The sequence below is a fragment of the Petaurus breviceps genome, unplaced genomic scaffold (genome assembly GCF_028583685.1).
Source record: "Petaurus breviceps papuanus isolate PSGF00001 unplaced genomic scaffold, PetGlider_PUasm1.0 140, whole genome shotgun sequence".
Lineage (NCBI taxonomy): Eukaryota > Metazoa > Chordata > Mammalia > Diprotodontia > Petauridae > Petaurus > Petaurus breviceps.
In genome coordinates this window covers 44,409,831-44,432,120 of record NW_027185698.1, presented here as the reverse complement: position 1 = coordinate 44,432,120, position 22,290 = coordinate 44,409,831, and the positions used below count along the sequence as shown (strand labels likewise).

The 22,290-nt window shown below is 37.2% G+C and overlaps 1 protein-coding gene across 2 annotated transcripts in view; it reads right to left on the bottom strand.

Moving 5' to 3' along the window:
* Positions 1 to 1,485: 1,485 nt before the first annotated feature.
* LETM1 (leucine zipper and EF-hand containing transmembrane protein 1) overlaps positions 1,486 to 22,290 on the bottom strand; it is a 79,873-nt gene continuing 59,068 nt past the window's right edge. Inside the window, exons 9-14 of one of the 2 annotated variants that reach the window (XM_069071161.1) lie at positions 21,193 to 21,381; positions 15,820 to 15,960; positions 14,467 to 14,601; positions 12,330 to 12,523; positions 9,789 to 9,927; positions 1,486 to 6,481 (exon numbers count right to left, since the gene is read on the bottom strand). In XM_069071161.1, coding sequence (XP_068927262.1) covers positions 6,338 to 6,481; positions 9,789 to 9,927; positions 12,330 to 12,523; positions 14,467 to 14,601; positions 15,820 to 15,960; positions 21,193 to 21,381 — 942 coding nt within the window. In that variant the 3' untranslated portion in view covers positions 1,486 to 6,337. Of the gene's footprint in view, positions 6,482 to 9,788; positions 9,946 to 12,329; positions 12,524 to 14,466; positions 14,602 to 15,819; positions 15,961 to 21,192; positions 21,382 to 22,290 lie in introns of both variants that reach the window. The other variant, XM_069071152.1, reaches the window with a different exon arrangement.

The following is a 22,290-nucleotide window of genomic DNA, read 5'->3' as shown; positions in this document are numbered from 1 at the left end:
AAGTTGGAAGATCCCTATTTATAGTTTGTAAAAGGAATTCCTGTTCAGGTAGAGTTGTACTTGATGAACTCTAATGTCCCTTTTCACTGCAAAGACTGTGACTGGCGTTTCTGGCCTGGGATTGTGGCAAGGTTATAGAGGTAAGGTACAATGTGATAATTTTTTTTTTTAATCAGGATTTATATTGGGGCGGCTAGGTGACGAAGTGAATAGAGCACCAGCCCTGGAGTCGGGAGGACCTGAGTTCAAATTCGGCCTCAGACACTTAACACTTACTAGCCATGTGACCATGGGCAAGTCACTTAACCCCAATTGCCCTGCCCTCCCCCCTCAAAAAAAAAAAGAATCAGGATTTATACATCCAAATCAAATGGGAATGGGAAAGAGCCACACTAGAAATACCTATCTTGGTCTCATTACTGCATAGTCTCAGTGTTTCTGATTCAATCTAGTATTACCTCCATAAATTTGTGGAGACTATACCCACCCCCCCCCATACCTGGCATGCACTACACCCTCCTGACTTCAGCCCTCCTGATTTCTTACTCTTCAAAACTCAGGCCAAGTGCCACCGATCTTCACAGCCGACAGAATCTCTGCCTCAACTTGGCATTTATTCTAAATATTCTTACTTATGTATATTACCTGCTCCAACAAAATGCTAAGATCCTTAACGTCAGGGATAGTTCCTTTTTGTATACTCAGTGCCTACTAGGACCTGGCACATAGCTGGTGCTTAATAAATGCTTCTTGTTGCTGATCAATTACACAGTTTAATCACTCATTTATCACTAGGCTTGTCTCTGAAACAAAGCTTACCTGTCCCAATTCAACATAAATGTAACAAACATTAGGTGCTGAATTTGTGGAAAGCATTGTTAGCTACTAAGATCTGGATGGATAAATATAAAAGGGTTGAGAAAATCCTTTAAGTAAAGAAGGAACGGTCAAATAAGAACAGAGATGGAGGATAATCCACTTTGACCAAAACAAAGAATACTTTTAGTTACCTTGTACAAGATCACGTTGTACAGGTAAGTTGGAGACAAAGTGTCTTGAATGCCTGCGTCAGGGTTATTTGTTGAGTTTCCCAAAGTCAAGTCCATCTTCAAGGACAAAGATAACTGTTCCCCCAGGGGAGTCACAGATTTGGTGAATTCAGCGGTGGAGTATCCTTAGAATAAGCATACACCCTTCTGAGGGATCTACTTTGGAGATGATCATTCCATCCTGTTAGTCACAGCCATAACCAATTACCCAGCTGCTCTGGTCACCTGGAAAATCACCACCAAATTCATAAAAATTTGGGGTGGTTAGTAAGCATGAATAATTGTTAAGAGAAGCATACAGACATGGCAATATGCAATGCAAGAAGACAGAGATACTATGCTTTCATGCTGAGATTCTATCAAAGGAGGCAGGCCAACTGTCTTTATGCTATCTAATAAAAAAAGGAAGGGGGAAAAAAAACACAAAATAAAAAAGTAATTTACATCCCTTTATTATATATATTTTTTCCTTACATCAAATTTAATGTGTCCAGAAAACATATGAGCGTTTTTCTTCTGAAAGTCATACAAAGAAACTGGACTATTGATATTTCTTTAAAATACACAGTAAAAATGTATGACATTGTATCACTTAAATTATGTTTTACATTATCAGTGCATTTCTATCAGTAAGATAATGGTGGATCCAAAGGTCTCTGAACTCTGAAGTCAATTAGGTTTAAGAGAGGAAGGAATTTCAAAAGTCCAGGGCTCTGGTTACTTTGATCTTAGTCATGCTTGTGAGAAATAAGTCACTCATACATACTAAATAAAAATGTTTGTCTCAATGACAAAAGCCAAAAAATTCAATTTGATAAACACTTACTGAGTGCCTATGGTATGCGGAGCACTGTGCTAGGCACTGGAAATGTAGTTAAGGCTGTAAGTATGTCCTTAATTCAACTAATTCATTCCCTCATACAGAGATACTTTTAAAAAAAGTCTCAAACCTCAAGGCTATTTTACTTGTTTCAGCACTTAAGATAACTTATTTCCATTCTGAAATACACACACACACACACACACACACACACACACTCTCTCTCTCTCTCTCTCTCTCGATCTGAACCATGAAGGCAGATATTTTAAATCACTTTGATATATTTCCTTTTACTGGATCAAAGTTCTGAAGCCTGTCATTTTGAGTTGATACATTAACATAAATATGTTTATTAATTTTAAAAAACTGTCCTAAATGCTTACATCTACCTATGGACTATTTTCAAAAAATAGTCAGGTAACCGTCACATCTCAAAAGCAGCATTTGGAGTTGGACTGTTCAAAATGGCACTTGGAACCATGCCAATTTTTAAAATTCCTATAAAGACTGATATTTAGATTGGATAAGGGGGAAAAGGAAAAGTACATATTTTACATCTGCTTAAACACCCATTCAACTCCTTAGAAACCTATCTCAGCTTTGTGCAAGTCTGAAAAGTTTGTACAAACTCCTGAAAACATGGTAGATTCTGACAATGAAAATGCGTAATAGTTACTTTTTAATAGTCATAAAACCCCAAAGTTCATATCATAACTCATCCCTTTTATTATCTCATCATAAAAACTTGCATTCTTGGATCCACCATATCTCTGAATTGTGCCTGGTGATTTATTTAAGCAGCAATAAATAAAATTCAGTATAGTTCCCTTCCTCCCCCAACACACATACACACACAAAATAAAAATAACCAAACAGACCTGATGACAAACCATTACAAATTTACTAAAACTGACATTTTTATACGTTTTTAAAACCCCAGGATCTCTACTTTGGGGAAAAAAAAAAGGATCTGTTGCTATTGCACTCGCGGCAGCCTAAAGATCCATCTAATCTATTGTCTGGTTCCAAGTGATGAGATTTATAAACTGGAGTCCAACAGCCAGTGAACATACAAAAATGGAGCAATGGTTTGACACAGGGCAAGGTAAAATATGGATAAGATACTTTAGTGAGCTCAAAGCCTTTCCTAAATCTCTGATGCCCTAACAAAGTGATAGATATGAAATGAAAATGAAAATGCAATGGTCAAATCTGTAAAACACCAGGAGGCATCAAAAGGAAGAGAGGGACGAAGAAAGAAAGGACATTATAAGTGGTAGCTACAGAGAAAGCTGAGCCCAGGCAGCCATCTTAGCTCTGCTGGCAGGCTTGTGGCCTCAGGCAGATCACTTCCTCCCCTTTTCTGGGCCTTCTGTTTCTTCATCTGCAGAATGAGGGACTTAAATGACTGTCAATGTATCCTTAAGGCTTTATGGTCTATGGTTCCTTCTACAGAACCTAGTCTGCCCTGCTTCTCTCCCATGGTCCCTTCTGTCCAATGAGGATGTAGAAAGATATTCAAGGTCAGGGATGAAGACTGTAGAAAAGGAGTTTTAAAGTGACCTACTTCTTACAAAGACAGCAGTTTTCCCAATTAAACTTAAACAACTATGGGGTATTTAGATTCAATTTGCAATTAACAGGCTCATCTCTCTTTAAATTCTGCTTTTTAAAAAAGTCATTTGAATTCCAGGCGAGGGCCCTCATGGCCTGCTGTGCCACAGGCCCAGGTTTAGTCACTCTGCCTGCTTCCTCTCTCTAATCACAAAGGCCCCCTTTCCTTATAGATGAGTAATATTAAGCCAACATCTGTGGATTCCACTCACTAATTTTCATCTATGTCCCATACAAGGAAATATCTCTCACAAATGAAAACTCCATGATGATACATTTGGCAATCATAAGGTAGTATAGTCTTTTGCCATTGAAAATCAGATTAAAATAACTAATCTAAAATGATTCATAAATACTAAAGTATCCAACCTTGCCACTTCAGATAAGAACAGTAAAAACTTCTGAATGCAACTATTCTCTCACCAAGATGTTCCTTGTAAAACATACAAGCCTATTACTGCTTTTAAGCTGCCATGTAACCACTAAGTAAAACACTGAAAGCAATTTAGAGACTATTCATCAAGTTCTCTTTCCTCACTGTCTATATTTAGCTACAGGAGTTATTTTATTCCTATATTTTTATACTCCTATATTTAGATGACATATGAAAGTCATCCTGTTGAGGGTAAGGTTTTTGTTCAAAATATACACCACCCAAATACCATAATTATGGACCGATTAAGAATTTGGCACTATTATTATTAAATAAAAAATGCTTTGGGGGTGATATAAATGTGGAAAAAAAATTTTTTCCAATTCATATTTTAACATACACAAAAAAAAAAACACTGCTCTGAAGTATGTTTTAATATAGATTTTTAAAACTACTCTTGCTTTCAGTACTGGACGGCAAGTTTATATGAAATACAGCCAAATCAATCAATCAGACCACCTAACTTTATCAAGGGAACTATAACTCACCCTTACCAGTAGTTTGAAAATGCCCAGTTTCAAAATACAGTACAAGTATTTCAAAGAACATATTCTATAGTTCTTTATCATCTGCCGAATATACAAAATTTACAAACAGTTGTAGCTTTAGTCATTCTCAAGACATCTAACATTTCACTACTAATGACAATTGATTCATTTTAAAATAATTTCTTAAAAACCCTCAACAAAAGAAAAAACACCCAGTGGCAGCAATCTAAGCATCTGACTTGCTGCTATGTCTACATTTTCTATGGTCCATCATATAAGTGGTGATCATCAAACTGAACTTTGCACCATCAGCTCTCCTAAAAATTTATTTTAAATATTTAAGTTTTATCCAAGAAATTATCCATTTAAGTGAGTTTTGGATTAAAAACTGGACACTAGCCAATCTAAAGGGAGTGCTTAGATTTTTTTGCATAGCATAAGTATTATTGAAATAGGAAATACTTGGTGGATGGTAACTGATAAAAAGTATGAATCACAGGGCTTAAAAATCATAGTTTTAAAGAGGGCAACCCCAAATTCATGAGAAATATTATAGTAACTAAAAGCATACTGAAATGTGTCCTGGTCTATTAAGCTAAAATTTGAAAATGAGGACAACTGAGAAAATCTACTCATTCAAAAAATTTTTAAAAGGCCATTATTTACTCAAATATTAAACATTTCAGAAAATAAAATGATTTGGTACAGTAAATTCAGACACACTAGTTGCCAACATTCACCTACTTCACTCATTTTTTTCCGAAGTGTAACTGACACAAGCTAATTTTAAAACAGGTATGCAAGGCTAGGGACAAGCTAATTTTAAAATAGGTATGCAAGGCTAGGGATGTGTAAGAGAACACACCTGCCAGTTAACTAGTCAAGAACATTATCACTATGATGAAAACACTCCCCATCTCTCAAAAAGAAATCATTCCCTGACACAATGTACAAGCATAAAAAAAAAAATTTTTTTAAAGTAGTCAGATGATATCACTATTTTTCATACATAAGAAGAAAGTAAACAATTTTTTAACAGTTACAGTTTTATGCTGGTGCAATCTATTCTGATAGATTTTTAGTTACATTTTATTTCTGGGGTATACATTCATACATTTATTTAAATCTCCTTTTTTAAAAAATCAAGTTTTCATTCAAATGAATGTGAACATATCCCTAGAAATATACCTGCCCAATCTAAAGACTTCTAGGGAAAACAAAACAGAATAACAGAAAGGGAAAAAAATCACTCATTTCAAACAGCTTCAAAAATAAACCCAAACTTCAAAAATGACCCAATAAGAAATAAGTTAAATCCCTATCTGGAGGGTGGGAATTTGAATGAATTTAGTTTTGCTTTTAAACATTTGAGAGACATCACCTGGGAAAACAAAGGAGTGATTCTAACTCATCTGTAGGAAAGGATCATTTTAAATGCAAAGGAAAAAAAGTCACCTGAAAAGTTTTTGCCAAAGTAGGAGAGATGGGACTAGACTTTGTGTCCCACCTTCCACCCTTTTAAATCCATCATTATTTACTTGGCAGTTTATGGTACACCTAACTGTAAGTGCATAGTGTGTACATACATTACAGTGGGCATGGTTTGTATTCTGTAGATAAGCCAGCAAGCTGATGGAATCATGACCCCACAGGGAAGTGGACCAATACATGATTCGCAAGAAGAGAAAGGGGAGGAGGGTCCAGATTGCTCTCATCTTCATGGAATGATAGAAAATTACTTGTTTGATCATGGAAGTGTCTGCTTTATTCCAGAAAAATAGCTGCTTTGCTACTAGCATCACCTCAAAGCAAGATCACCATTTCTCACCACCACCAAGGTTCAAATATGAGGAGGAGGCATTTGTCACATGTCCACCCAGTGCACATGCAGCCTCTCCAAAACCCCAGCTGCATGGCAGGCTGAGGCTTAGATCTATATTTCTGCAGCTTCTTTCTCAGCCTTCTCCTTTGCTTTCTCCTTCTCTCCCAGTTTCTCTTCTTTCTGGAGCAATGCCACGATCTCAGTAACCTGGCCCGTGGAGATGTCAATGTCTTCTTTGTCGATCAGTTCGATGACCTACAAGAACCCAAAGAGAACATGGCAAAACCATACAGTGACAGCCTTCCAGTGGTGACACCACTTACCCATGCCCAAGCTCACCCACATAAGGAAACGTGCTGTATTTGGAGTGGGAGGAGTCGAGTTTGAATCCTGACTCAGCTACTTACTATCTACATTACTTTGGCTCTTTCGGATCCAGCTTTTTCATCTGCAAAGTGCAGGGACTGCACTAAATGACTTCTGAGGCAGCCTCCAGCTATGACCCTTTGAACTTTTAAGCAATGATAAAAATTATTCTGAATCTTTTGCAGGACCATGAAGGTGGAATTTCTTTTGGCCCTCATGGGGCTGCTGAGAGTCAAGCCCATGAGGGTTCTACACTACAGGGTCACAACAATCTACAAAGCTCTGTGCAGACCACACACCCATCTACGAAGAATGACACAGCAGGGGATACCCAAGAGCAACACTAGCATAGCAAGCGTGATGAAAAGGAAACCTGGTCAGGGAGAAAACAAAAGGGAAACATGGCTACAGAAAAGGAGAAGCAAAAGAAATCCAACACAGCAATCAGAAATCAAAGGTTACCTTCCTGCCTCAGGGCTCCTCCGCACGCTTTGGGGCCTATGAATGGAGCCAGGGCAAGTGGGCCAGGGGTCCAAGTCACAGAGACCCTGGTGTCTCACCCTGACTCTGTCACTTCCTACTCCGAATATTACTTTCTTCCTCTGTAAAATGGGAATACCATCCACTGCTGTGCCAGTCTCATAAGGCAATGTTACGAGGATCAAACAAGAAAATGGGTGTGCAAGTACTTGGTAATATGATGGGAAATGTTTATAGCCTGCTTTCTGGTAAAAATAACAGTATATATCGCCTCATTTGATCCTCACAACAAACATCCTTATGAAGCTGGACATGTAGTACATTATCACGCCCATCTGACAGATAAAAAAATGAATTTTCAGGGTCATGAAACAACTTGCCAAAATCCACAAAGATTCTATAAGGATTCAAGTCTGCTAAAACCAATGCATTTTCTACTAAACCATGCTATAATGGACTACCGGAGGCTCATCATGTTCCTCCCTGTGCTTGCAATGTCAGCCCTGACCATCCTCATGACCAGGTGAATTCTTACTCCCTCTTTGAGCCCACATGAAATGCTACCCCCCTCACTTGAAGAAGTCTTTCCTAATTTTTCTTTTTGGCTTCACAAAGCTCCTTATTTTGTAGCTCTCTCATTTGCTTATCACAAAATACTGTTTAATATAGTTATCTGTGTATGTATCTTCCTTCCCCCACAACAGAGGCCACTCCAAGAGTGTTAAGACCACGCATTATCTGAGAGTTTTGTGCCCCTTCCCCACACCAAGACCTAGCACAGTGTTTTTTACTTAATAAATGCTTGCTACATTAAAGTCCTGGCCTATAGATTTCTGTCAATTCAATATGTTCACAGAAAGAGTGTGTATTCATAAGCATCAATAATTTTTTTTTAAATTTCTGCAAATTTTGAGTAAAGAAAGTCCCTGTGCTTCTGTGGAATAAAAAAAAATGGCTGAGCATCTTGACATATAACTATAATTTCATTTTTATAACTTAACTGGTGTTTCTGTTCACCATTTCTTTGTTCCTCATCTACTTAAGTCCTAGTGGGAAATAGGATATAGAAAAATACTTAAGTATGTAACCCTATTCCTAAATAAGCTTTATTAAAAATTCTAATTTAGCCACAAAAAGAGCTACAGCTCTTTCAGCTTATCGCTCCCAAGCAAGGACACTCCTAATTTAGGATGACTGATCTGGAGCTGAGAGTTCCCAGAGGCCACCTAGTCCTACACTCTCATGCCACAGAGAGAAATGAGGCCCATGAAAGTGAAAGGACTTCTTTTCACTTGCTGGCATTTTAAATCCTGTTACAGAGAAGGCCACAGGGTTAGAATATACATGGTGGCTGAAATCAAGTTCACAAGCTCAATCACTATGGGGACAGCAGGGAGAACACTGAGCTTGAAATCCAGGCCCTGAATCAAGCCTGGCTCAGTCAGCGACCACCTCGGGGAACCTGGGCAGCCCGGTTCACTTCCCTGGGCCTCGGAGTGCTTATCCTTAACACGAGGAGAGTAGGCTACATCACCTCTAAGCTTCCTCCTAGCTCTAAGTCTAGGATCTGAAGCATGAACAAATGTGTTCACATCTGTGAGCATCTGCAAACACAAAGAATCTACCTGATCCAAGGAAAGGCCTCTAGGTCTCATGTTTATCTCTGCTCACCTCTGCCCCTTAATGTGACTTTAACTATATACATGACTACATATGACCATACTGGCCTCACCACAATGCAGCTCTCCATTATGGAGATCCCGCTCCAAGCCCATACTCTCTCAATTCCCATTGTTCCAAATTCCCTCCAGAGGCATGAACACTTTAAAACTATCTGCAAAGGACAACCATAAAAAAAAAAAAGAAAGGGAAAGAGAGATTACAATAGAACTGAGTGTGATACCAACCCCACTCCTCAAAAAGATGTTGCCATAGCTAAGCATAACAAGCAGGCTCCAAACACAGGACCCATTAAAAGTACTGACTGAGAAAGATACCCAAGGCTCTTTACAAGCGCTGGAGACCTACAGGACTATCATTAAATTTCTCTTAACTACTTGAAAAAACAAGAAAAATGTTTAAAAGAAAAAGTAAACAAACAGGAGGAAATGATTGGACATACATTTCATTTTCACTACCCTTACCCTATAACACATTAATATTCTGGTGAAAAGCTGCAGATCTGAAGAACATTCCATTAGATTTTTAAAGCTAGTCAAAATTTCCACTTGAAATTTTTAGGAAAAGTTTGTGAAGGGAAATGGAAAGAAAGAGCAGGCAGGTAAATAATCAGATGTTAGAAACTAACAATGAGAAAAAAAATGCAAAGAAATTAAAAGTACGGTCCCTTTCTAGGGTCTATTAAACATAACACAAGCAAAAAGCAACAAAGAACACATAACAATATAGCAAACTGGAACAAAACAATTAGGTAACAATGAATATCCCTAACTGATTAAAGGTTTCTGTCAAAATTTCTCTTTTGTTTACTAGACTAACATATTGTCATTTTATGGATTTGAAAAGTGCCCCCCTAATTTATGGAATAATTTCATAGGAGACAAGAGAATCTAAAATAAACTAGCAGATTAAATTACAAAAGGAAGCTATGGCTTTTTTCTTTTAAAGGTAACTGGAACTACACTAATTCAACTTTGGTAAAATTCTACATAGTTCTGCACCCTTTTGTCACTATTAAATCTCACTTGACACTTACCTTAGCAACATCATCTATATTAATCTTGCCATCCTTGTTTTCATCCAGGGCAGAAGCCAACTTCATCAGTTTTCCCTCTGGAATTTGCTCAATTTGTTTCATCACATTTATGAGTTCACCGATGGTGATGACATTTTCCCTAAGGGGGAAACCCAATCTGTATATGGCAAACAGTTACTATGAACAGAAGAACTAGAAAAAGATATACAAGGAGTAGAAGCATGTCATCATCTCCCACCGAAGAATGCAGACCACATGAGTGCGCCCTGAACTCGAAGAGCTTTGCTGGTATTAACATTCTTTACAGGCCCCCTGCTATCCAAAGTCCTATCCAAATTAATATTAATATTCAGGGTAAGACATTCCACCCTAGCTACACAGTCTCTTTCGTTCCAACATCTTCTCCACTTAAGACGTGTGGGAAATATTAAGGGAACAGAAGTGGTATGAAACATCAATGCTGTTGTAAATTCTAAGGAAAAAATTAGGGACACTTTTCCATCTTAAAATACTGAAATGCAAAAAAAAAATTTTTTAATTAAAAAATAAACACTTTAGTGTACATGATTACCTGAACCAGAAATGTGCGACCATGAAAAAGCAGTAAGTGCTCAGAATGTTGTGTTCCCCTTGGGGACTTTGGTTAGGGGCCATTCTACCAACCTTTCTGTCCAATAAAACAGGCTTTTAGAACATCTATACATCATATCTGAATTAGTTACCACCTTCTCCTATATCAGTTTTAAGCTCCTATAAATTTCCTTCAAGAGACTGAATGCTGATACAGCTTTTGCTTCAAAAAATGCACATCAGATAAGCCTCATATATAGTCTCAGGCAATTTCTCCCTACAGCAATATGGATCGCTGGTCTTCATTTCTGAAGTCCTTCAACAAACAAAATCCTCAAAGCCTAAGCTTTTTCATTAAAATCTTCTGTCAGTTGGCATCCATGAATTCAACTTGCACATCCTGATTCTCCCCCTCCCCCCCAATTCACATGCTCTGAACTGGTGCTTGTTCCTTCTTTCTGAACCAAACTGATTCCAAAGACTCCCCACCCCCCTATCCTTCCTCTACCTTAAACCTACCATCTAACCTGCCTAACTTCCCCTAACTTTTGCCCTCTGCCCTGCCTTCTCCAATTTCTTATCAAAAAATAAAGAACAAAGACAAGATATATAAAGTGGAATTTTTAAAAATATATCTTTGATAAAGTATAAGTAAGCTCTGGTGCACTTTTTCATTTGCACTCCTAGGTACAGTTATTATGTCACTGAAATAAATACAGCACTCACTAGGTGACAGAGAATATGATAAAATCTTTTTTAGTTAATCCATTATTATCCTAAGGATTCTTTAAAACAAAATTTATAGAATTCTTGCTCTAGTCCCACCAGAAAAGGTGTGGAAAGGTTCCACTGGACAAAGTCTAGGAGAGATGTTTGCTTTCAGAAGAGCAGATGGATTCTTACAACTGGATAAACAGCCACACTGTAAATATATCATACAGTGAGACAGAAGACAGACTATGAGAACTGAAAAGTACTTTAGCTCATGGGTGACTGGCAAAACCCAGAGACCTGGTTTAGATGAAATTCTATGTCAAGAGTATGCAAGGTCGCAGTGTTTTTACATTGTCTGAATAATTCATTACTGAGATAAACTGTGGGATATTTTCTATTCCTAGGGATGTGGCTATTTGAACAACAGTCTATAATACACTTACAACTAAAGAGAAAAAAGAAACGACTTCTATCTAAACATTAATACCAAATTAGGGGAAGTGGTATGTCATCCATCAACATCCTTGCTCCTGTCATCTTTCTCATCAAATCAGAACTTCCTCACAAACTCATTACAAGGTAAAAACAAAGTGTCAGAATGGCAAACTAGGCAAAGCATTTTTGTGGTATGTCACCAGAATTCTAGAAGATAATCTGTTCCTCAATTTCTAGGTTCTGTGAATGTTTCTGCATTATCATTCATATGATATTAAAACAGAAATAATATCTAGTAACTGATTAACTTCTGTATCCAAGCAATGTTTACAGTTCCAGGAAAATATTAAGACCTAGATAAATGGTAGCTCTTCATCATCTACATTCAGTGAGCCCCAATTATGTCACTGAAGTCATAGAAATTGTAATAAATTATCTTGGGATTAAGATTAGGATTTGGGGGGGGGGGGGGCAAAAACATTATAGCTTTCAGGTACTTGGAAGAATCCATTAAAAAAAAACAAGCAATGGGGCAGCTAGGTGGCACAGTAAATAGAGCACCAGCCCTGGAGTCAGGAGGACCTGAGTTCAAATACGACCTCTTAAATGGTTAATCCTACCACTTAACACAAAAACTAACCATGTGACCTTGGGCAATTCACTTAACCCCAACTGTCCTCCAAAAAGCAAAAAAAAAAAAAAAAGTCACAAAAAATAACTCATTTTAAAAGCAATTCCCCCCTAATATCTGAAAATTACACTGTATTTAAAATAGTCATTCCACTATAAAAATTAAATCCAAATTAATTTATCACTACTTACCCAGTAGCAATGACATGACCACTGTCCACTTTCCCTGCTGCTGCCTTTTGATCGTCCTCTAGTTCATGAAGTATTTTCCCTATCTGTCCAATCATCTGGTTCACCCTCTTGGACAACCTCTTGCTTGCTTTAGATTCTTCTATAACCTCTTCCTGACCAGTCTTGGAAAGCTCCTTTTTGATCTCTTGCAAATCCTGATGAAGGTTTAAAAAGGGACACATTAAATCTTCATATTTAAACTTAAAATACAGTTTAACCTCAAAGAAGTAATGAAATTCAAGAGTTGCACTGAAAAGATATAAAATGATACATTAGGCACTTAAGAGTTTCCACTGTTATCAATCACAGAAATCATGCTCATATGCATGCACTCTCTGTGTATATACATATATATGGCACACATACAACATACATATTATATATGTATATACACACACATATACATTGTTTTTTGCTCGTGACCAACATACAATTGAGCATGCAATTATCTCTATAATCACCAGAAATTTTATTCAGTGTCAAGGGAAAGAAAACGTATTTTTTATTTCAACTTTTTGTTAATACCTGAATATTCTTCCTCCTAAAGCTAGATTTTAGGAGCATGAGTGACTGCCTGGTTTCAAGCTATTGATCTAAGCAGCAAAATGAACATTATAATAAAGCAAAAATTTTAAGCTTGCTCCACCCCCAACCCATTATCTATGAAACAATCTTTTATTAAGTTTTATAAAAAAAACCAAACTAATATTAGCAGACCTAAAACACACTTCCCCACTTCAGGTCAATACATAAAATAGGGTAAAGTTTCAATTCTTTTCCATGATACATAAAAATAATCATTTCTTTTTAAAGTAACAATAAAAATATTTATCTATCTCCTTCCTACATTTGGAAAATGAAGGTCGCTCTGATTATACACTAAAAGAAATGAATGTCCTTTAGTTCTACTCTGTTTATGACCTATTAGTCACATTCTATATTTACTTATCAACTAAACAACAGTACATCAAGATATGTGCTACTGGTAATTCAAATTTAATTTCAAGTGAAAAAGAGGATGATGCCAGAATGTCAGTAGAAAGAAATTATTAATTAAAGTTAATTATTATTTCATCTTCTCTTAAAATATTAATTTATGGGATATAATGCAGAGACTTTTAACTGCATACATAAAAATAATAGGAACTATAATTTTACTTTTATCCCAATCTTAATTCTAGGATCAAACATCATAAAGCACTTTAATAGAAGAGTTTTTCTCATTATCACTCCTGAAGGCAGCTTTGAAAATCCATCTTAATTTTCTCTACAAAACACTTCCATTCTGTAGTTACTCTATTAACGTAGACAAAGAAGAAATGACTACATACATCTTCTTTCATATACTAGTGGATTAAACAGGGGAACAATGAAGTGATTCTGTTAATAATGGCACCCAACAGATAGATATAAGCTATATAAAAATCACTCCCACATTACAGACTTCTAATTTGCAAACCATCACCAAATGGAAATTTACTATGAGAAGGAAGTCACTCCCCCTCTCCTTTCTACCCTATCACAGGCTACCTAAGTTGTTAATCAGCATCAGGTCAGGAAGAGGATGGGCAAAAAGGAACAGAGAGTTCAGTTCTCCATCCCTTCCTCTCCTACATAATGGTGAAACTAATCTCCATCCTTGGGAGCAGTCAAGAACACTGCTGCTCAGGAAAGGTAGAAGAACCAGCTAACTGTAATCTATCCACACTGGGGCTTAGGCCAGGAGCCCAGGAATACTGAAACCAAACATTCCTCATTCCTATTACACTATTATGTTTTATGAAGCACTTTACTTAAAACAAAGCTACAAGGGAAGGAAACCCAGTAACCATGCTGCCATTTTACAGATGAGGAAATAGAAAGGGGAAGCGAGTTATCCAGGATGACAGATCCCGAGTACATGATGTGTCAGGCCTAAAATCCAACAAGTCAATAACTCCTGGAAGACCCTGGAGACCCTGACAGACAGAACAGTAACAGAAAAACACCACCCATCATGAGAATAATAAGCCAATAAAGAAAGCTTGCAGCTCAAATGGAAACTGCTTGCCACTAAGATTCCTATTCTCCCATCTCTCTTCCCACTGCTCCTTGGTACCTCTTTATATTCTTGAACATCATCTTTCAGCAACTTGAGTTCCTCCTTCTCTTTGGTTAGAGATTTCTTCTGTTCCTTCAGTTTACTGCAAGCATCACTAAGCAGGTCAATTTCTTCCTTGGTTATCTCTTCTCCCTGGACAAAAAATAGTGCCCCAAATAATAACACAACATTGAACTTTTTATTCATGGTAGTGGTCTAATTACTATGCTACCCACTTTAAAAACCATACAAACTTGTTAATACCAAAACTAAATGTCTGAGGACAGAGGTGCAGAAGGGATCAGATAAAAGATCCTAAATGATATAGAGGAGATGACCCCTTGGAATATTTGAGGGAAAGTTTTATTTGTTAGGCTGGAGCAGAGGATAGGTAGCGTGGGGAGTCAAGGGAAATCAGGATGGAAAAGTCTGGAGGGCCAGGATGAAGGGTTTCAGTTTTATCCTAAAGGGAGTCAAGTCCCTTAGCAAGACTGGGTGCTTTTTTTTTTCTCCCTCTGAATTATCCTGAGCTGGGACTAGTTCATTACACTGTGTGTTCTCCCCCTTCCCTTTGAAGACCATTTCCCAAGGTAGGAAAAACGGAGTGCTGGTTTATCCCTGTTACCTGGCACTACTGCCCCTCCAGACCAGGGCACCTGGTTCTCTCTTCTGTTTTCCTTCCAGCATTCATTTTATAGAATTCCTTTCATGGTCTTTACACTTTCTGTAACACTGAAGTCATCCTGGACTTTATTTAGCCTTCCTAACACTACATTTATAGGTTGATGCTGCTTTTTTGCATTTGTCTTTGTTTAGAAGCTTTATCTTCAGCTTAGATGTTTAAAAACAACTGTGACGATTTTATTTACATACAGAGTTGACAAGTATATTTTAATATTCTGGAGTGGAATTTTTTTTGGCGGGGAGAGGTAAGGGGTGTAAAACAACTCTACATTTTCTATGGGATTACTGATACCCTAGAGAAACAGATGTTGAGAGTGAAAGTTACAAAAAGTTACATTTTCTCTTCTCACTGCCACTAATACCTCCCATCATTTGCTTTCTAGTTTCCTCTAGCCTCCTTGTTTTTTCATCTCTTATGTAAAGGCAGGCAAAAATGTGGACAAAATAATGGAAATTTTTATGGAATAAAATTACTAGTATTTATCATCAAGCCTGCTCTATTTTGACTTTATAAAGTAGGATAAATTATTTAGTTTTTTCATGTTCATCTAGAGTCAAGCAAAACCTTGTGGAATCCTTAATATACCAACAGGATTTTACTGATTTGAATCTATTGAAACTTCTCCCCACAACTCCTACCTTACCTTGAAAAAACATTTCAAACACCATGTTTCACATATCAGTTACCTTCAGGCCTTCTAAGACTGGAGCAGTGTCGATCAGAATCTCCGATTTCAATGGCACCTTGGTGAGTTCTGGCTCCAGATCTCGAGATGCAGGGATTGTTCTTTCCTGATGAAGGACTTCTGGACCCAACTCAGCTTCTTTCTGAATTGAAGGCCACACACAAACCAAAAGTAATTCCACAGGTAGTATATTTCCAGAGTAATAGTCTGTGAAAGTCATCATCTACAAGTTTTATCATTAAAACTTCCCACCTTAAATAAACATGATATAAACATTTGGATTTGCAAAACATGAATTAAGGAGATAGATTTTTTAATTTATAAAATAATCCCTGACTGGATTCCTTTACATAATGTAGAAAAATAAGATTCAATTAGAAAAATTCTACTTCAAAAACAAATATGAAGTAAGGTAAAAAAAAATAAAATAGTATTTTTAAAGTGCCTTGCAAATGATGAAATCATGTTCCTATTTGGGTTGTGGGGATATGGGTGAAAGGGTAGAGGAAAGTGAGGAGTAAAGAGGCTAGAAGAAGACCAAAAAATGACTATAATGGATATATAACATATATAATTTTTACCTTAACAGTGACACAAAATACAGTAAATTCTCAATTATTCTTGGACAAATTTAGCTTAAATGCTGAGTTTTCCATGCCACTTAAATAATGTGTTAATAGCTGGCTGAATCTAATTAATATTAGATTAAAGTATAAATATGAAGTCTTTCACTCGGGTTTTTAAAAAAGTTTAAAACTTCACAAATATAGGGTGGGAGGCAAGATTAGGCAGCAGCTTATCTGGGAAAAAAGTGGGAATTTTAGTGGATTATAAGTTCTATGAGTCAAGAATGACATCTAACCCTAACACCATGTCGCACTACATACAGAGGCATATTCTAGGATTAAAGAGGTAACAGTCCCACTACTACTTACTGTCCTGATCATACTACATCTAGATTATTCCTTTCATTGCTAGATAGCACCAAGAGGACTTTAATAAGATGCAAAGCAACCAGAGAAAGACAACCAGAATGGTGAAGGGTCTTAAAGTTTATGGCAGATGACAATGGTCTGAAAGAACTAAGAAATTTTAGAAAGGAAAAAGCACTTTGGGGGAACATGAAAGTTTTCTACCAAATATCTGAAGGTCAGCAATCATGCTGAAGAAGGGTTCTATTTGTTCTGTTTGGTCTCAGAGCTAAGAGCAATGGAAAGAAGAGACATGAAGAGACAAGTTTAGGTTTGATGTCAGAAAAACTATGACTACAGTTATCTGTAACAGCTGTTCCTCAGTGGAGCTCTTCAAGAAAAGCTGGCTGACACCTGCTGGGTACATCAGAGCAGGAATCAAGTAAGGACTAGAAGAGATGGCCACCTCCCTTCACAACTCTAAAAATCTCTGATTATATAAAATCATTTTTCAAGGTCAAAATATTTACCAGTACAGAGAAGGCAGGTTGTATCTGACTACCTCCCTGTCCCGTGGAAAGTGTGCATGAACACCCTAAGGAAAAAGCAACCTCTGCTTTAGGCTGTTGATTTTTGTCTAGCAAACAGATGAGACAGTCCACTCCCAACTCGGAACAGAGCAGCATTGAGCAGGAGGAAAGGTTTCTTACTTCTCTAAGGAAGTCAAGCCCTCACATTAGGATTTTCTTTGGAAAGTTGTACCGTCCCCAAAAAGATTAAAACCACCCATATATGTACATATGAATATATATGCCTGTGTGTAGATGTGTGTATGTCTACATACAAAAATACCCATCTCTAAATAGAAATGAATTTTTAGTATTCTGAATTATCACTATTATCTACCTCCATCTGCTCAGAAAAGTTCATAAATTACCAAACACATACACACACACACACACACACACACTACTAGAGCACTAGGCATAAGATAATCATAAGTTTTAGGACTTTTGCACAAAATACAAAGCAGTGCAAAGAGGTGCTACAAGTTACACATTTGATCCAACAAATTATGTGTTTGTGTGCAGAGCACTATACTTGGCCTTGAAAATGTAAGAAAATGGAGGTAGGCAGTCTTAAGAGATTAGGCAGCACTTGAGCCAGACTAGACATACAGGAAAATATGCTGGCAATAGAAAAAACAATGAATTGAGGGGTGAGGAGACAACTTAGGCAGGAAGACCAGTTACTACACTAGTCTGTTCATAGGATAATTAGGGCCAGACTAGGGTAATGACAGGAAGAGAGGAAATTATTAATGTAAGAAAAATAAATACCACTGTAATTAACAAGACATGGTACCCAACCCAATATGAGGACTTGAAGAAAAATGAAGAGCTAAAGATATATAAAAATTTTGACCATTAGAGACTGAATTAAAAGCTTAACTACAAATAGAAATGATCAAGTCAAAAGGATTCAGGGGCCAGGCGGGAAAATTACAAACTCAATTTTGGAAATGTTGGATTTGAAGCGCCATAGGGGACCACCAGGTAATGTCTTTTGGAAAGCTGGAAATCTAGGCCTGGATCTCTAGGCATCAGGACTGGAGATCTAGACTTGGGATTCATCTGTGTAAAGTAGAAAGAAACCTGTGGGAATGAATGAAATTACCAAGAGAAAATATGTAGAGAGAAAAAATGAACATAAAGCACAGACTTTAGGAGAAATACCCACATTAAGGGGAAAAGCAGGAAGAGAACTCGAGAGAGAAGTGAAGAGCTAAGAAGAGAAGAATCTGGAGAGTATGAAGTCTCAACAGCTAAAAGAAAAGGCAAGGTGGCCCATAAAGAGAAATACTGCAGAGCCTGAGAAAAATGACAACAAGACACAGCTAGGTGACACAGTAAATAGAGCATGGACCCTGGAGTCAGGAGGACCTGGGTTCAAATCTGGCCTCAGACACTTGACACACTTACTAGCTGTGTGACTTTGGGTAAGTCACTTAACCCCAAATGCCCTCCAAAAAGCAAAAAAAAAAAAAAAAAAGACAACAAAAAAAGGCTAATGAATTTGGTGATCTGGAGGTTTGCTCCTCGTTTCAAGGGCAGCTCCAGGAGAGTAGTAGGAACATAGATCAGACTGCAAGAGAAAAAAGAGAAGTCGGGGCGGCCAGGTGGCTCAGCGAGTAAGAGCACCAGCTCCAGTGTCGGGATGACCTAGGGATCAAATCCGGGCTCAGACACTCAGCACCACACTCAGAAATAACTGGCCGTGTAACCTTGAGCAAGTTAACCCCGATGCTTTAAAAAAAAAAAAAGAGAGAAGTCACCGAAGAAGAGGAGTTAAAGAGATGTAGAAGACTTTATTTGGAAGTTTGACAGTGAAGAGATGGAAGGGTAGCTATATGAGACAGGAAGGTCAAAGGATGAGTGTTCTAAATTTGAAAAACCTGCACACATTTGCATAATAAGAAAGTAAGGAGCTTAAAATTGAAGATACACTTCACCCCACAACTCAACTAAATACCAATCATAATAATGCACTTATAACTCAACAGTGCTTGCAGGCCCATAGCACTGTGACATCTTACTTTTTTAAATTACCAGTGCATAACCATCATGTCAAAACAAGAGGGGGGGAAATGTTTTACTATGATTTTTTTGGGGGGGGCGGGGGAAGGCAAGGCAATTGGGGTTAAGTGACTTATCAAGGTCACATAGCTAGGTACTCAGGCCCTAACTCCAGGGCCAGTGCTCTATTCACTGCACCACCTCCTATGATTTTTTTGAGCTCAGGGCTGAGATTGAAATTTTTCTGAATGAAAAGAAGTACCTTCAACCACTAATATCAAACACTGAATGACTTTGGAAATTAGCTTTTGCAGCAGACTTAATGCTGTTCCTTAATGAATTCAATCTTAAATAACACTTATATGAAAACTTATACTGCAATAAAAGTAATTCAATGACAGCTAACACTGCTTGAATTACAAGTAATATCAAGCTGCTTTATAATGTGGTATCAAAAGTCAAAACAAAAAGTGTTCCCACAAAATCTGCAGATTTCTTTTCTGAGCTCAAACTACAGTTCCAACAGTGTTTTTTGAACTTTAGTCTAAGTACAAAAGTAATTTCCATATTTCAAAGTCCATTTAACTGTGCAACTGAGGACTTTTCCCCTAACCTTTAAATGAAAATGATTAATTTGTAATGCAATGACATGCCAAAAGGCAAACATCCAAAGAATTGAATAGAATTCTCTAAGTGCCTTCTAAGCAATGAATATGTTCAATTAAAATCATGTGCATAGATTAATATTAGTATTTGGCAGTACCTATGTGAAAAGAGATTTCCAAAGACGAAACATGAAAAAATCTCATTAAAAATCAGCACTAACAGATGAACATTTGTAATCAATTTTGATGAAAGGAAAACTAACTTTGAATCTCAATCAAGTAAAATATTATCCTCCCCCTAAAAAAAGAATTACATTTTTCTCCTTAGTATATTTGCATTTTACACACACACACACACACACACACACACACACACACACACACCACATACTCACATTCAATTGGTATTATTACATCTTTAATTTCATCAATAAAAATTTATGGAAATTTGTTTTCTTTCTTGTTATGTAAATACATATTATCCTTGATTTTGCATCTTGGTTCACAGAGCTTGAAATATTTAATCCCTGGCTCTTTAGAGAAATGTCTGCTAATCCCTGGACTAGATTAGTGGCTGTGTGAAAAATGACGTGATGCTCAATTCAAGAATGAGAAAAAAGTTTCCAATAGTTGCTGTGGGAAATGAGAGAACAGTAAAAGGACTGTTATATCACTAAATGATAATGGGAACCAAGGTAAAGTTATGCATTGTCAATTTGTGGTAGATAATACATAGGAAATGACAAAGTCCTATTTGCAAACTTTCTCCAGTAATGCTCAGTAGTAAATGATTAGAACTATTCAGGGATTAGGATTAGAATTGGGGGGGGAATGATGGAAGGTTCAGATGTTGAAGAATTCTAGTAAAGTAGGGGGACCAGTGAATCATCAGAGTTTGTGGAATCATGGTTGCATATGGAGACAAATGAAGCCACAGTGAAGATGATGATGAAGAAGAAAAAGCAAGCAGTCAAGGTCAAGAAGTCTGACAGTCACAGTGAGGGACAAAAATTACGATAAAGTAAAAACAAAGTACCTTTGAGAACAAAATTTGGGAGTAGATTTGAGGGGTCAAAAAGGAAAACAGTGAAACTTTTAAAAATAATTAAAAATTTGTTTTCAGTTTGCCCCCCAAAACCACCATTTCTATTCATTTTCTCCAACTATATATGGAAGCATCATCATTTAAAGCAAAGAATCTCTAGATTAACAAAACAAGTTAAGGATCTAAAAACCCAGGAAGCGTGCCCACCACCACTGTATTTTCAAAAACAAAAACCACCTTTCCAGCTATTTCCTCCTGGATAACTTCTCTGGCCTTCTCAGCAGCTTCAGTCAACCTTTCCTGCTCCTCCTTCTCTTTATTTTCTTGTCTGATGGCTGCTTCTTCCAGAAGAGTGGCCTCCAGCTTAGCTTTATTATCTACTTTCTCACCTTCAACCTCAGCAGCTTTGACTTTGGCTTCTTTGGCCTGTAAAAGAAAAAATACTATAATCTATACCCAAAAGGTGGTCCTACAGTCACACTTCTGAAGAGTCTAAAAAGAATATTTGTAACCATTACAGGTGGGGAAACCAATCCACCCCCCAACCCCAATATCACATGCCAATTTTTAAACATCCCTATATTTTCTTCACTCTTGCAACTATACAAAGAAAATGTCGAAGTCTAGAAATGTGACTTCTAAAGAGTCAAAAATTTGCAAGGCAACATCATAGAGTATTTGATATTATTTCTGGTCTTTCTGCATATATGGGCTACACAGGGGCAGATGACTATCTCACAATGATGCTCAATTTTTAGAAGAACCAACAAGGAAAAATTTAATTCTGTATCTGATTCTCATTAACAAGGAGATTTGGGAAGTTGAAATGTTAGGACCCATGGCAGGGGGAGGGGACAGGGAAACCTAAACCCTCCAAGACTTTGTAACAGAAAAGAGGAACTCTGGGTATATTCTGAAAAGCATCAAAGATTTGGGAGAAAATTTTTTCAGAAGTTCAGAAGAAAATCTCAAGGACTAAAATTCTACAAGGGAAGTCAGCTCAAGAGGAATGGAACTCAAAAATAAAATTCTGAGGACATAAAGGGAAACAATTCCAATGAGGAGGAAAAAATGAAATTTGTAAAAAGAGACCAAAAAGATACACACAATCAACCACTTGAATTCTAAAAAGAAATGTACATGAGAGAGAAAACAGGTCGGGTAACTGAGGATAAATATAACACCACAGCCAAGTCCCACAGGAGTGTGAAGGCTCAGAATGAGAGAAAGCTATGAAGGGAAGCTAAAGGCAACAAAATTGGCTGGTTTTAGGCACTGGAGGTGGTCATGTTAAGTTGTTTTGTTTTTTGTTTTTTTAAGCTATTTTGGGAAACT